Source organism: Schistocerca piceifrons, chromosome 3 (assembly GCF_021461385.2).
Source record: "Schistocerca piceifrons isolate TAMUIC-IGC-003096 chromosome 3, iqSchPice1.1, whole genome shotgun sequence".
Lineage (NCBI taxonomy): Eukaryota > Metazoa > Arthropoda > Insecta > Orthoptera > Acrididae > Schistocerca > Schistocerca piceifrons.
In genome coordinates this window covers 275,356,129-275,369,251 of record NC_060140.1, presented here as the reverse complement: position 1 = coordinate 275,369,251, position 13,123 = coordinate 275,356,129, and the positions used below count along the sequence as shown (strand labels likewise).

The 13,123-nt window shown below is 39.8% G+C and overlaps 1 protein-coding gene across 1 annotated transcript in view; it reads left to right on the top strand.

Annotated features, from left to right (window-relative positions):
* Nucleotides 1-13,123, top strand: part of LOC124789711 — a 106,743-nt gene that overhangs the window by 28,218 nt on the left and 65,402 nt on the right. The window contains exons 2-3 of the mRNA XM_047257162.1: nt 866-985; nt 8,486-8,543. Coding sequence (XP_047113118.1) covers nt 866-985; nt 8,486-8,543 — 178 coding nt within the window. The remainder of the gene's footprint in view (nt 1-865; nt 986-8,485; nt 8,544-13,123) is intronic.

Below are 13,123 nucleotides of genomic sequence, written 5' to 3'. Positions count from 1 at the left end.
AGAATGAAGTACATCTGGATAAAAAGTTTGTAGGGAGTTTAAAAATTGCCAATATGCCACGGAATATTGAGGTAGACTGAAACTATGCAGACTTGTAGCAGTCCATCATGTTACTATTTCGGTCAGTCCATGTAGAATGTGAGTTTTTCTGTGCATTGACTCTTTAACATACACCCTCCCTGCCTGCCCACCCTCATTAATCCCCACTCCCCAGTAGCACTTTTCAGAAGAAGGGTTGTAATGTTTATACAGGGACCTGCTTTGGACACTTCGTGACCTGATGCTGTGTGATGGAGCATTATTTAATTTGTCCAGTTGCGAGGAAAGCAATTGTGGCAGGACTGAATACCCCAAGGAGCAATTTTGTTGTTGAATTTGCAGTTCAGTTATGTTGAAAGTCAGTTGCTAGTCTTTACATCAAGTGATGATATAGCTTGTTTTCTTGCATGCTGTCACAGTTATATGACATGACTTTCCTGGATGCGATTTCATAACCTGTGAATTCCAGGAGGGGGAGAAATGTGTGCTAGATTTTTTGTATAATACTGTGGTGTGTGTGTGTGTGTGTGTGTGTGTGTGTGTGTGTGTGTGTGTGTGTGTGTGTGTGTGTGTGTGTGTGTGTGTGTAAATTCTTTGCTCTCAGTTCCCTCATGTAATTGATTTAACATGACTTTTGGTGAACATAGAATAATAATATATTTTTTCAGAAGAACATGTATTTTTGCTGGAAGCATTTGTCAATCTGCTAATTGAGAACAATAAATCTTGGTGAAAGTAAATGCATGGGAGGGAAAAAGGACTGTAGTTCATTCCACAGCCCTACTTATGTAAATGAAATTAAGTAACTTGTCAATTTAATTTGCAGTTTTCACCACCACCTAAAATCCCAGTGCCACAGAGTTGTCTGGAAGAACAACAACCCAGTAAGATGCAAGATGAAACAACATGGGAAAGAGATAGAGACCTTTATTTGCAGCTGAGAGAGGTAAATCTTTATTATATTTTTTTAAGTGTTTTATATCTTACACAAAATACGAACGCGAAAAATTAAACCTTTACAGCAAGCTGTGTACAAAATTTATACCAGAATTGGAGTCTGAGAGAGTGAACTAAAGGTTTGCAAACTCGTTCATTTTTGGGAACTAGTTCACTTGTGATCCTTCTTGGGAACAATTCATTTTTACTCTTTCACCACTTCTTTTTATTTAATATTGTGCACACTATGTGGATTTTGGATAAATTTTCAGAAAGAACATCACATATGCATAATTATTACTTTTGCTTGATAAATTCATTGATTGCCTAGTGTAGACATGTTGTTTACTTCAATTTCCTAAGCTGAATGTGTCCTTAGAAAGTATCTGACGGTCCAGTGACTCCAAGCCAATAGGGGCCAGAGCAGGTTGGACGAAAGAATAGATTATGTAACCTGTTTAAGACCCAGTGTGGACCAACACAGCCATCATTCACTTTTGAGGCAACCTTGTAATTGTAGCAAGTACTGTGTCTTCATTTTCCATTTGTTAACGGAAAATAATGTACACTTGTGTCTGCTTTACTAGCATGAAGGAACTGAAAGTAAACAGTCACCTGTCAGCCCGACATTAATAGTTTTTTATAATGTGCGGATGCGTAACTTAAATACATCTCAAAGTGCTATACTATCTGTGTGGCAAGTGACGATGTATTTGCAAAAACTGTGTCTTCTGACACACAGGGGCAAAAGAATTGTTTTTTACAATTAGAAGGTATGTATCAAAAAGGAACAAGAGACTCCCCCCCCCCCCCCCCCAAAAAAAAAAAAAAAAAAAAAAAAAAAAAAAAAAAACCTTTATGATATAGCACCCATTATTGCTTTCAAGAACTTTACAGTAAAAAATATTTTCGATCAGCTTCCAGTTGAAAGGGGCACCAAGGTTCTTGCATGGAATCAATCATCAGTTATTTGAGAAAGAGAATGTCTGACCAAAGCAGGCAGCCATTAACAAATGAGAGTGAAATGCATATTAAATTCAACTTAAACGTATTCATGTAGCACAGAGGTAAAATTTAACTGGAGGAAGGACAAAGATGAACGGCTCATACAATTCAAGTATTTTATACTAAGAACAAATGAATAATTGAGGACAAGCTATCGTAAAGAACTGTGACACCATAATCACCAGCACTGTAAAATCATATAGTATGTTTTAGAAATGTGAAGCATACACACTATGATCAGTAAATGAAACACTCAAAGCATAAATAAAAATTGGGAACATTATTAAATGAAAATAGCAATTCAAATGAAATTGAGTTCTTAGAAAAAAGCCGTGGTGGGAACTGTGATTACTTCCTCACAGTAGCAGAAAACATTACACCCACTAATAAACAATCAAAAACAGATATATTAGATTTGCTTCTGCGGACACGGTGTGTATCACCAACAGATACTAGATTAAAAAATGTAATCCCTCAGCCGAAACCAAATTTATCAGGCAATTCGTATATTGTGGCCTTGCCAAACCCTTGGATCGTGTGGACAGAGAGGCAAACTAAAATGTTATCACATTTATGACAACTCTCTTGCTTGGTTGGAGTCTTACTTTCATAACAAAAAGCAGAGTGTCAAATTGTCAGAGTATCACGAGAAATAAAATGTCCTTGGAGTTGGAAACAAAAGAAGTGGGGTCCCACAAGGATCGGCACTTAGTCAAATCTTGTTCTTAGCCTGCACGAGTGGTCTACCAATGACTTTGAAGTGCAGGTCAAAAATTGTTATGTTTACTGATCAGGAGTTCAAAGTCAGCCTTATGAGACACAGTTCTGATCATAATTGAGATTGCTTATGGCTGGTCAACAGCAAACAGTGAAAGATTAATCTCATAAATACTCATATTACACAATTTAAAGAAAGTAAAAATAACTTTGTCACCAGAAATAGATGTTAATGCTCACATGCTAACTGAAACAGTGTGTGTAAAATTCCATGGGATCCATTGGTAACAAGTTAAAATGGGAGTCAACACACAGATAGTCTTAGAAGTGTACCTCATAATGTTGATTGAAAGACAACATAAGTGGCATATTTTAAATTTTTTCACTGTATTTCCTTATGTAATTTTGCAGGAGTCACTAAAAGTGAATAAATTATTTATTCAACAGAAGAATTACTTGTAAGTGTTCCAGGCATCTTTTTAAAGATCTTGATTTTCATGTGCTTGCTTCTCAATGGGTTCCTTAATGGTGTTTGTTCCTGTGATTAGAACTCATTTTGGCTTAACTGTGACTTGTGCAAGCATAATGCAAGACGTGGTACTGATTTAGAATTCTTCTACTGGGGTTCAAAGGGGAGTTGCATACTGTACTGCAATGTTATTCAATGATCACCCATCTGACACAAAGTAGTGAATTTACAATCTCAGCCAGTTCAAAAGAAGATTAGACACGTACTCATTAGTCTCTTGTTTCACAAATTACAAGAATATGTAGATTCAAGGATTGAAAATTTTTGTTAGCCACATGGCAAGTAGCAGCTTTGTCAACCTGCATGAGTAATAGTAGTATACTGTAAACGGTCCCCTATTGTGACATGTTGTTGCCTGTTTACTTTGTAAAACTCTATTGTAATCATGAAAATATTATGCTGCCTGAAGAAGATAAACAGCAGCTATTTATATTACTAAATTTCTAATGAGGTTCCCAGTCCCAGTTGTAGGTTGCTTTGTCTAACAGCTTCCAGAGGCAATGGAAATTGGATTTTGAGCATCTTGTATAATTATTGACTGAATTTAAAAATTTTGAGTGCTATCATAACCTGCTTATTAAGAAGTATCACCTTGTGTTCAAAGTTTAACACTGTAAGACTACTATTACAGTTAGAAACTGTTTACATGCACTGAGGCAGCGTAACTTACAGTGCACAGTTACCCAGGCTATATTCGTCCAGTATTTGAGAATGAGAGCGTTTAGTGACTTCCAACAAGCTTTATACATAATTTAAAACATTTTCGAAATGTTTTCTTGCTTACTTGGTTAACATCAAATACTCAACACATTAACTCATTTGCAACCAGATGTTAGAAGCATCAGGACTCCTGGCAATAGCTGTCATACCAGTTGATCTTTGCTCTGGCTGGGAGGTGGCTGTGGGGATAACCCTTGATCAAAGTAGATGACATGAGGATGGACGCTCTGAACATGAAATGTGTCGTATTGACACAATGTGCCCATTCTGATTCAGCCCTCTCAACAGACAGGTCTAGATATTTCAATGCAGACATTTACAATTACACTGCTTTTCCTACCTTGCCTACCCCACGGGGGGAGAGGGACAAACCAGACAACTGGGAGCGAAGCAGTTTACTAAATACCTGGTGTGTACGTGAACAGATGGAGATACTTTTACGGCAACAAAACCATTATTTTGTATGGAATACAGAGAAGTCAGATTTGGAGAAGTTGACTTCAGGCATGAGAACTACTGGGTGACATACCAGTGACTGCTGCCCCACATAAAACTTTGAATGTGGTACAAGGAGTTAATTTTCCACAGAGGCCATACACTACAGACAGATGAGGAACTACGAACCAATCTCGAATGGCGAGGTGAAATTTTGCCCAGCATGGACAAAAATGTCCCAGAATAATCAGAGATACAAGTACTTTCATCTTAGCCTTTGAAGGAAATGAGCTCCCAGAAAAAGTTGGTTATTATCTGGAGCCTGAATTAGAACTGATCTATTCCAAGGACACAAAGTTTGTTGTGTCTCCTGTGTAAAGTTTTTCTTAGATGTATATCTGTTGAAGAACATTCTTCTTCCAGGACAATAGTTGAAATATGTTGTGAATTGAGAAGAAGGGATGGGGCGGACTATCTCATTAAGAAGATCAGGCCTGGCAAAGCATGGCTCACAAGACATTCTTTTCCAGTGAGTGTTTCCCCTCCAACTTGATTTGTATCCTGCTGTCTGTCACGGCTCCACCACAGCCTTACTGGCCAGTCTCAACGACGACTAATCACTTGGTGCCTGCCTAATCCCAGTATGTAAATGTTAGTAGATTGCTAAAACTTTAGTTTTTATTTGGTTATTTATCTCAAATTCTTGTACTTACATTAATGTGATATTTAAATATTTAGTTTAGATTTATTTAACTTTATCTTTACAAGTTCTGAAATATCTACCGGTATTTCAGTTTTCATTGTAGCAAAACAAAGCTGATGTTTCAATGGCTCATTGGTCACTGCATTATGCTGAGCAGATGTAATGTACTTCATTGAACAAAATATACTTGAACAAATGTATTGACGTGAAAAAAGATTTTATTTTAAGAGCAAAGTCTGCGAGTTTTGGATACTGACCTTATGGCATGACCTCATAACTTGATGCATCTCTGTTTTGGATAGTATGAGTGAGTGGATCATTTTGTAAATTGTATACTATTTCTTGAAGAACACGTTAACACTTTGTAGATTAATTTTCATTGTATTGTTAAAGAAAATGATAACCAGTTCCAGAGATTTAAAATCCTGAAAATGACTCTCTCATTGGAGACTTCATCAGTAGTGGAAGTAAATCCTGAAAATTTTAGTTCTGTGTATTCTTGTTTCATTTCACAGAAACTTGTGAAATGACACAAACTTTCCATATTAAGTTCTTATATTGCAACATAAGTTTACACTGGAATCCACCAATATCCATAAACATATCAGAAGTAGTAAGTTCCTTTCCTTGCACACATAAATTAAAATTATTTAAATGATCAGTAAAATCTGTTTAAATACTAGTTCTGATAAAAAAAAAAGTGAATACTTCAGTTTATTTCCAAATTCTGTAGTATGCAATTTTACTACTACATTTGAAAACCTGAAAAGCTCTCTACTAAGTGCAAGAAAATGAGCTAAGCATTTCGATGCACTCAACCAATGAATTTCGGAATGAAGGCATTTATATCTGTATTCATTGTCAGTTCTTCCAAAATTTGTATAAATTTTTGATGAGGCAGTGATGGGTTTCCTCCTCATATTACATTTGTAATTTTGTCACATCTTTCATTGCCAACTGCATTCTGACACTATTCCCACATAGTGCTTTCTGATGTATAATGCACTGAAAAGTTAAACAATTTATTCCATTTTTTCTTAAGTGATCAAAGAAACTACTTTCGCCACCAACAATAGGTTGTGCACCATCAGTGCAGATTCCAGAGTACTTTTTAAAACTGCCATTTTGTTCAATACAGTTTGTGACTGTGTTGAGAATATGCAAACCTGTTGTTCTGAGCAATGGAAATAAAGTGAGTAACTCTTCATGTACAGAAGAGTCGTGTATTATTTGATGAATAAAAAATAGTAGTGGGCTGAGATCTGTTGGATCATTTCTCTTGTCCATAACAAAGAATAATGCTAACAGTTTGCACTAAATTATCTAGATTTTTTTATGCAATGCCCCATATCAAGAACTCAGTCTTTTACTGTGTTACATGACAAAGCAACTGTTTTAAAGTGCTCAGCTGCATCATCATAACCAGATGCTTTCGCCATTTCTATTCCACATTCTATCATGAGTATGCTGTTACTGAAGCATTTTTGAGCTTTTACTAATTGTAAGGGCACCGCATGTGATGCAGTTAAACTATTTTCTTTAAGACTCGATCTTTCAGGCAATTCGTGTATCTCTTTCTTTCACTTATCTACTAAAGTGCAGTGTTCGTCATGAGAGTAATGTCCATGTGTTGTTTATGGAGTGAAGACAGCTGTTGAGCAAGATTACTATCTTTGTTTTGATTTAAGGTTTTTTTATTTTGATTTTTTGCTTTACATATTAGTTCTTGGGTTTTTTTTTTGGAGTTGCGTACAAAGAAGTATATAATCTTCCACTCCTCATTGAAAACATAGTTTCTAGTATTCTTTCTTTTCAACATTCTTGATAATCATAATAGAAAAATAGCCACAGTAATAACTAGTCTCAAACAAAAATAATAACTATAGTAATAACCTAAAGGACAACCTGAGCAATAGTGCAGTATTAAGGAGAGGAAATCGGAACAACAGTGAGACCAAGTGGATGAACAAAATGTAAAGCTGAACAGCGATTGAAGGTGCAAGAGCCTGTTTGTTAAGGAAATTGTGAAAAAGATGCTGCCACACTCAGTTGCTGATAAACAAGCAAACCATAGTCTGCGGCGAGGCCGTGTCTTCACCGCGAGAGTTGAGTTCAGGGGGAAGCAGTAACTGGAGGGAAGTAGCTTGCAGACCATCTTGGCCACGCCTGATTTAGATTTTCCTAAAACACCATTGGGCAAAAAACATAGATGGTACAGGTAAAAAATTGCTCACAAAAAGCCTTAATCTAATACTTCAAGTAAAAGCATTATGAAATGGGAACAAGTCTGTTGTTAGAAGCGCGCTTACTGGCAACCGATACATTACACATTAATTTCTCAAATCACTTTGTTTTGCATGGTGACAGTGCATCAATCTACAGAGCAGCAGATGCTGTTTGCGAACATGAATGCTGAGAGTGCTGCCATAGCCTTTCATTACCAGATCTGCCCCTCTTAGACTAAAAAGACAAGACAGGAGCAAGTTTCTTCAAGTGAAGAGGCTACAGTAACCTGCAATGGAATACTCAGATATCTCAAAACACAGGACAATAAAAGTGCACTTATTCTTGTGAACATGCTCCAGAGACAGCAGAAGCCACTCCGTTCGAAAAAGTTGTAGTTTTTCTTGGTATTTGCACAGTTCAATTTTTAAATGAAATTTATGAGTACACTATTATACACTATATACTATTATACAGACTATAACTGTTGTTTGGCAATGGCCTTGTCACAGTGGATACACTGGTTACCATGAGATCACTGAAGTTAAGCGCTGTCGGGCGTGGTCGACACTTGGATGGGTGACCATCCAGGCCGCCATGCGCTGTTGCCATTTTTCGGGGTGCACTCAGCCTTGTGATGCCAGTTGAGGAGCTACTCGACCAAATAGTAGTGGCTTCGGTCAAGAATACCATCATAACGACCAGGAGAGCGGTGTGCTGACCCCACGCCCCTCCTGTCTGGATCCTCCTCTGAGGATGACACGGCGGTCGGATGGTTCCGGTAGGCCACTCGTGGCCTGAAGATGGAGAGATAACTGTTGTTTAAAATTCACAAGAAAGAGGTGGAAAAACTGCTGTCACAGCAACAGAGATAAATTTTTACCAAGCTATCTGCAGTTACCATTTCTGAAGCTATAGGTAACACGAACAAAGACCCACAGAAGTCTTAAGTTAATTGTATTTTTACTTTTCCTGTTGTGCTTATTTGTCAGTTGACAGTTTGAGAATAAAGATTTTTTTCCCCTGCTTTTATTTATGTTGCAGTAATTGTATTAAGATAAAGATAATGTAATAAAATATGCTGAATTTAACTTCTCATACATGGAAAAATTTAATGTCTCATTGCTTTCAGTTCAGAATTCATTGTAGCTAAGAAAAATTGGTTTTTATATCCACAGATTTGTGGACGTGGCTACTCTAATGAATTGATAGAGGAGGAGTTTGGACAAACAGAGTGTAAGTTTAAACACTTTTTCTTGTAGTAGTTGATATTTAGTATACTGAAACTCAATTTAAACGTAAATGATCAGTATTTAAAATCATGTCACCAGAAATGTGAAACTGAACCATTGCAAATTATAAAGAAGCTTCTGAAATTTGTATCCCAAATTTTACTGTACATATGAAGCATGGTATGCTTTTTGTTCTGCTCGATAACTGGACAATGCTTGGTATGTTGCAAAGATAGTTACAGTGTTTTCTGTACAAAAGTAGGTGTATTCAATGTATTGACTGAGGATGAATGTGAAGAGAGTAAGAGTTTGTGTGTAAATGAAGGAACTGTTGAATTGAATAGGCTGTCTTATCTATATAAAGATTAAACCCTTGAAATAAATCACTCAGTGTTCATACATTATACATTACTCTTACATTGTACATTAATTAGTGTTCTTTGTGACAAAGGCACAGACACCATAACACATGACTTAGTAAGGGTCACGACTGTTAGACAACTACCAAAGCTCAGTGTAGGAAAGCTTTAAAATAAAAACAAGAGTTTGCAAAGGAAATGGTTTCTGAACAATTACGATCGGCTTGATGCTGGATGAAGGGTTCAAACAGAGTAAGCAGATGAGCAAAGCCATGGCTATTGAAGCTGTGCCAATTAGATACAAAATGAAGCATAAGACCACTGCAGATTTTCTAACCTTTACCAGTGATACAACATTACTACATGAGAATGAAGGAGATGCAAAAAAAATGCAATGGAAAATTTTGCTGGAATTGCATTGAAAGCTACCTACAAGACATGGTACGAGGTGCATTCAAGTTCTAAGGCCTCCGATTTTTTTTTCTCCGGACTGGAAAGAGATAGAAACATGCGCATTGTTTTAAAATGAGGCCGTGTTCATTGTCAATACGTCCCAGAGATGGCAGCACCGTATGGCAGATGGAATTTTACCGCCAGCGGCGAGAATGAGAACTGTTTTAAATACTTAAAATGGCGACGTTTTCCTTACTTGAACAGCGTGCAATCATTCGTTTTCTGAATTTGTGTGGTGTGAAACCAATTGAAATTCATCGACAGTTGAAGGAGACATGTGGTGATGGAGTTATGGATGTGTCGAAAGTGCGTTCGTGGGTGCGACAATTTAATGAAGGTAGAGCATCATGTGACAACAAACCGAAACAACCTCGGGCTCGCACAAGCCGGTCTGATGACATGATCGAGAAAGTGGAGAGAATTGTTTTGGAGGATCGCTGAATGACTGTTGAACAGATCGCCTCCAGAGTTGGCATTTCTGTGGGTTCTGTGCACACAATCACGCATGACGACCCGAAAATGCAAAAAGTGTCATCCAGGTGGGTGCCACGAATGCTGACGAATGACCACATGGCTGCCCATTTGGCATGTTGCCAAGCAATGTTGACGCGCAACGACAGCATGAATGGGACTTTCTTTTCGTCGGTTGTGACAATGGATGAGACGTGGATGCCATTTTTCAATCCAGAAACAAAGTACCAGTCAGCTCAATGGAAGCACACAGATTCACCGCCACCAAAAAAATTTCGGGTAACCGCCAGTGCTGAAAAAATGATGGTGTCCATGTTCTGGGACAGCGAGGGCGTAATCCTTACCCATTGCGTTCCAAAGGGCACTACAGTAACAGGTACATCCTACAAAAATGTTTTGAAGAACAAATTCCTTCCTGCACTGCAACAAAAACGTCCGGGAAGGGCTGCGCGTGTGCTGTTTCACCAAGACAACGCACCCGTACATCGAGCTAACGTTACACAACAATTTCTTTGTGATAACAACTTTGAAGTGATTCCTCATGCTCCCCACTCACCTGACGTGGTTCCTAGTGACTTTGGGCTTTTTCCAACAATGAAAGACACTCTCCATGGCCGCACATTCACCAGCCGTGCTGCTATTGCCTCAGCGATTTTCCAGTGGTCAAAACAGACTCCTAAAGAAGCCTTCGCTGCTGCCATGGAATCATGGCGTGAGCGTTGTGAAAAATGTGTATGTCTGCAGGGCGATTACGTCGAGAAGTAACGCCAGTTTCATCGATTTCGGGTGAGTAGTTAATTAGAAAAAAAAATCGGAGGCCTTAGAACTTGAATGCACCTCGTACACAAAGACAAAGGGAGTCAATTGAGAGACTAACAGGATTGTTGGTGAATGGTGGAGAATCTGCACAGTTTTCACCCTCAGGGGAGGGAAAGGTGGGGGTCAAGCAATCTCCAGATCAGCAAGAGCACGATACAGGTATCAAAATATTTCAGAAATGATGGTATGTTGTTAAAAAAACTTATAGGGAAATGACAGATTAAGACATTGTATTTAAAAAACCAGAAATATTGGTTTACGTGTAACAGAAATGAGTATATCATGCAGGACAGCTTGTATCCAGCTAGAGGTGGATGTCTAAAAACAAAAATGATCTGACTTACCAAACGAAAGCGCTGGCAGGTCGATAGACACACAAACAAACACAAACATACACACAAAATTCTAGCTTTCGTGCGCAGCCAACGGTTGCTTCGTCAGGAAAGAGGGAAGGAGAGGGAAAGACGAAAGGATGCAGGTTTTGAGGGAGAGGGTAAGGAGTCATTCCAATCCCGGGAGCGGAAAGACTAACCTTAGGGGGAAAAAAGGACGGGTATACATTCGCGCACACACACACATATCCATCCACACGTATCCATCCACACGTATCCATCCACACGTATCCATCCACACGTATCCATCCACACGTATCCATCCACACGTATCCATCCACACGTATCCATCCACACGTATCCATCCACACGTATCCATCCACACGTATCCATCCACACGTATCCATCCACACATATCCATCCACACATATCCATCCACACATATACAGGCACAAGCAGACATATTTAAAGACAAAGAGTTTGGGCAGAGATGTCAGTCGAGGCGGAAGTGCAGAGGCAAAGATGTTGTTGAATGACTGGTGAGGTATGAGTGGCGGCAACTTGAAATTGGCAGAGATTGAGGCCTTGTGGGTAACGGGAAGAGAGGATATATTGAAGAGCAAGTTCCCATCTCCGGAGTTCGGATAGGTTGGTGTTGGTGGGAAGTATCCAGATAACCCGGACGGTGTAACACTGTGCCAAGATGTGCTGGCTGTGCACCAAGGCATGTTTAGCCACAGGGTGATCCTCATTACCAACAAACACTGTCTGCCTGTGTCCATTCATGTGAATGGACAGTTTGTTGCTGGTCATTCCCACATAGAATGCATCACAGTGTAGGCAGGTTAGCTGGTAAATCACGTGGGTGCTTTCACACGTGGCTCTGCCTTTGATCGTGTACACCTTCCGGGTTACAGGACTGGAGTAGGTGGTGGTGGGAGGGTGCATGGGACAGGTTTTACACCGGGGGCGGTTACAAGGGTAGGAGCCAGAGGGTAGGGAAAGTGGTTTGGGGATTTCATAGGGATGAACTACCAGGTTACGAAGGGTAGGTGGACGGCGGAAAGACACTCTTGGTGGAGTGGGGAGGATTTCATGAAGGATGGATCTCATTTCAGGGCAGGATTTGAGGAAGTCGTATCCCTGCTGGAGAGCCACATTCAGAGTCTGATCCAGTCCCGGAAAGTATCCTGTCACAAGTGGGACACTTTTGCGGTTCTTCTGTGGGAGGTTCTGGGTTTGAGGGGATGAGGAAGTGGCTCTGGTTATTTGCTTCTGTACCAGGTCGGGAGGGTAGTTATGGGATGCGAAAGCTGTTGTCAGGTTGTTGGTGTAATGGTTCAGGGATTCCGGACTGGAGCAGATTCATTTGCCACGAAGACCTAGGCTGTAGGGAAGGGACCGTTTGATGTGGAATGGGTGGCAGCTGTCATAATGGAGGTACTGTTGCTTGTTGGTGGGTTTGATGTGGACGGACGTGTGAAGGTGGCCATAGGACAGGTGGAGGTCAACGTCAAGGAAAGTGGCATGGGATTTGGAGTAGGACCAGGTGAATCTGATGGAACCAAAGGAGTTGAGGTTGGAGAGGAAATTCTGGAGTTCTTCTTCACTGTGAGTCCAGATCATGAAGATGAAGATGTCATCAATAAATCTGTACCAAACTTTGGGTTGGCAGGCGTGGGTAACCAAGAAGGCTTTCTCTAAGCGACCCATGAATAGTTTGGCGTAGGAGGGGGCCATCCTGGTACCCATGGCTGTTCCCTTTAATTGTTGGTATGTCTGGCCTTCAAAAGTGAAGAAGTTGTGGGTCAGGATGAAGCTGGCTAAGGTAATGAGGAAAGAGGTTTTAGGTAGGGTGGCAGGTGATCGGCGTGAAAGGAAATGCTCCATCGCAGCGAGGCCCTGGACGTGCGGAATATTTGTGTATAAGGAAGTGGCATCAATGGTTACAAGGATGGTTTCCGGGGGTAACAGATTGGGTAAGGATTCCAGGCGTTCGAGAAAGTGGTTGGTGTCTTTGATGAAGGATGGGAGTCTCCATGTAATGGGTTGAAGGTGTTGATCTACGTAGGCAGAGATACGTTCTGTGGGGGCTTGGTGTTGTTGTTGTTGTTGTTGTTGTGGTCTTCAGTCCTGAGACTGGTTTGATG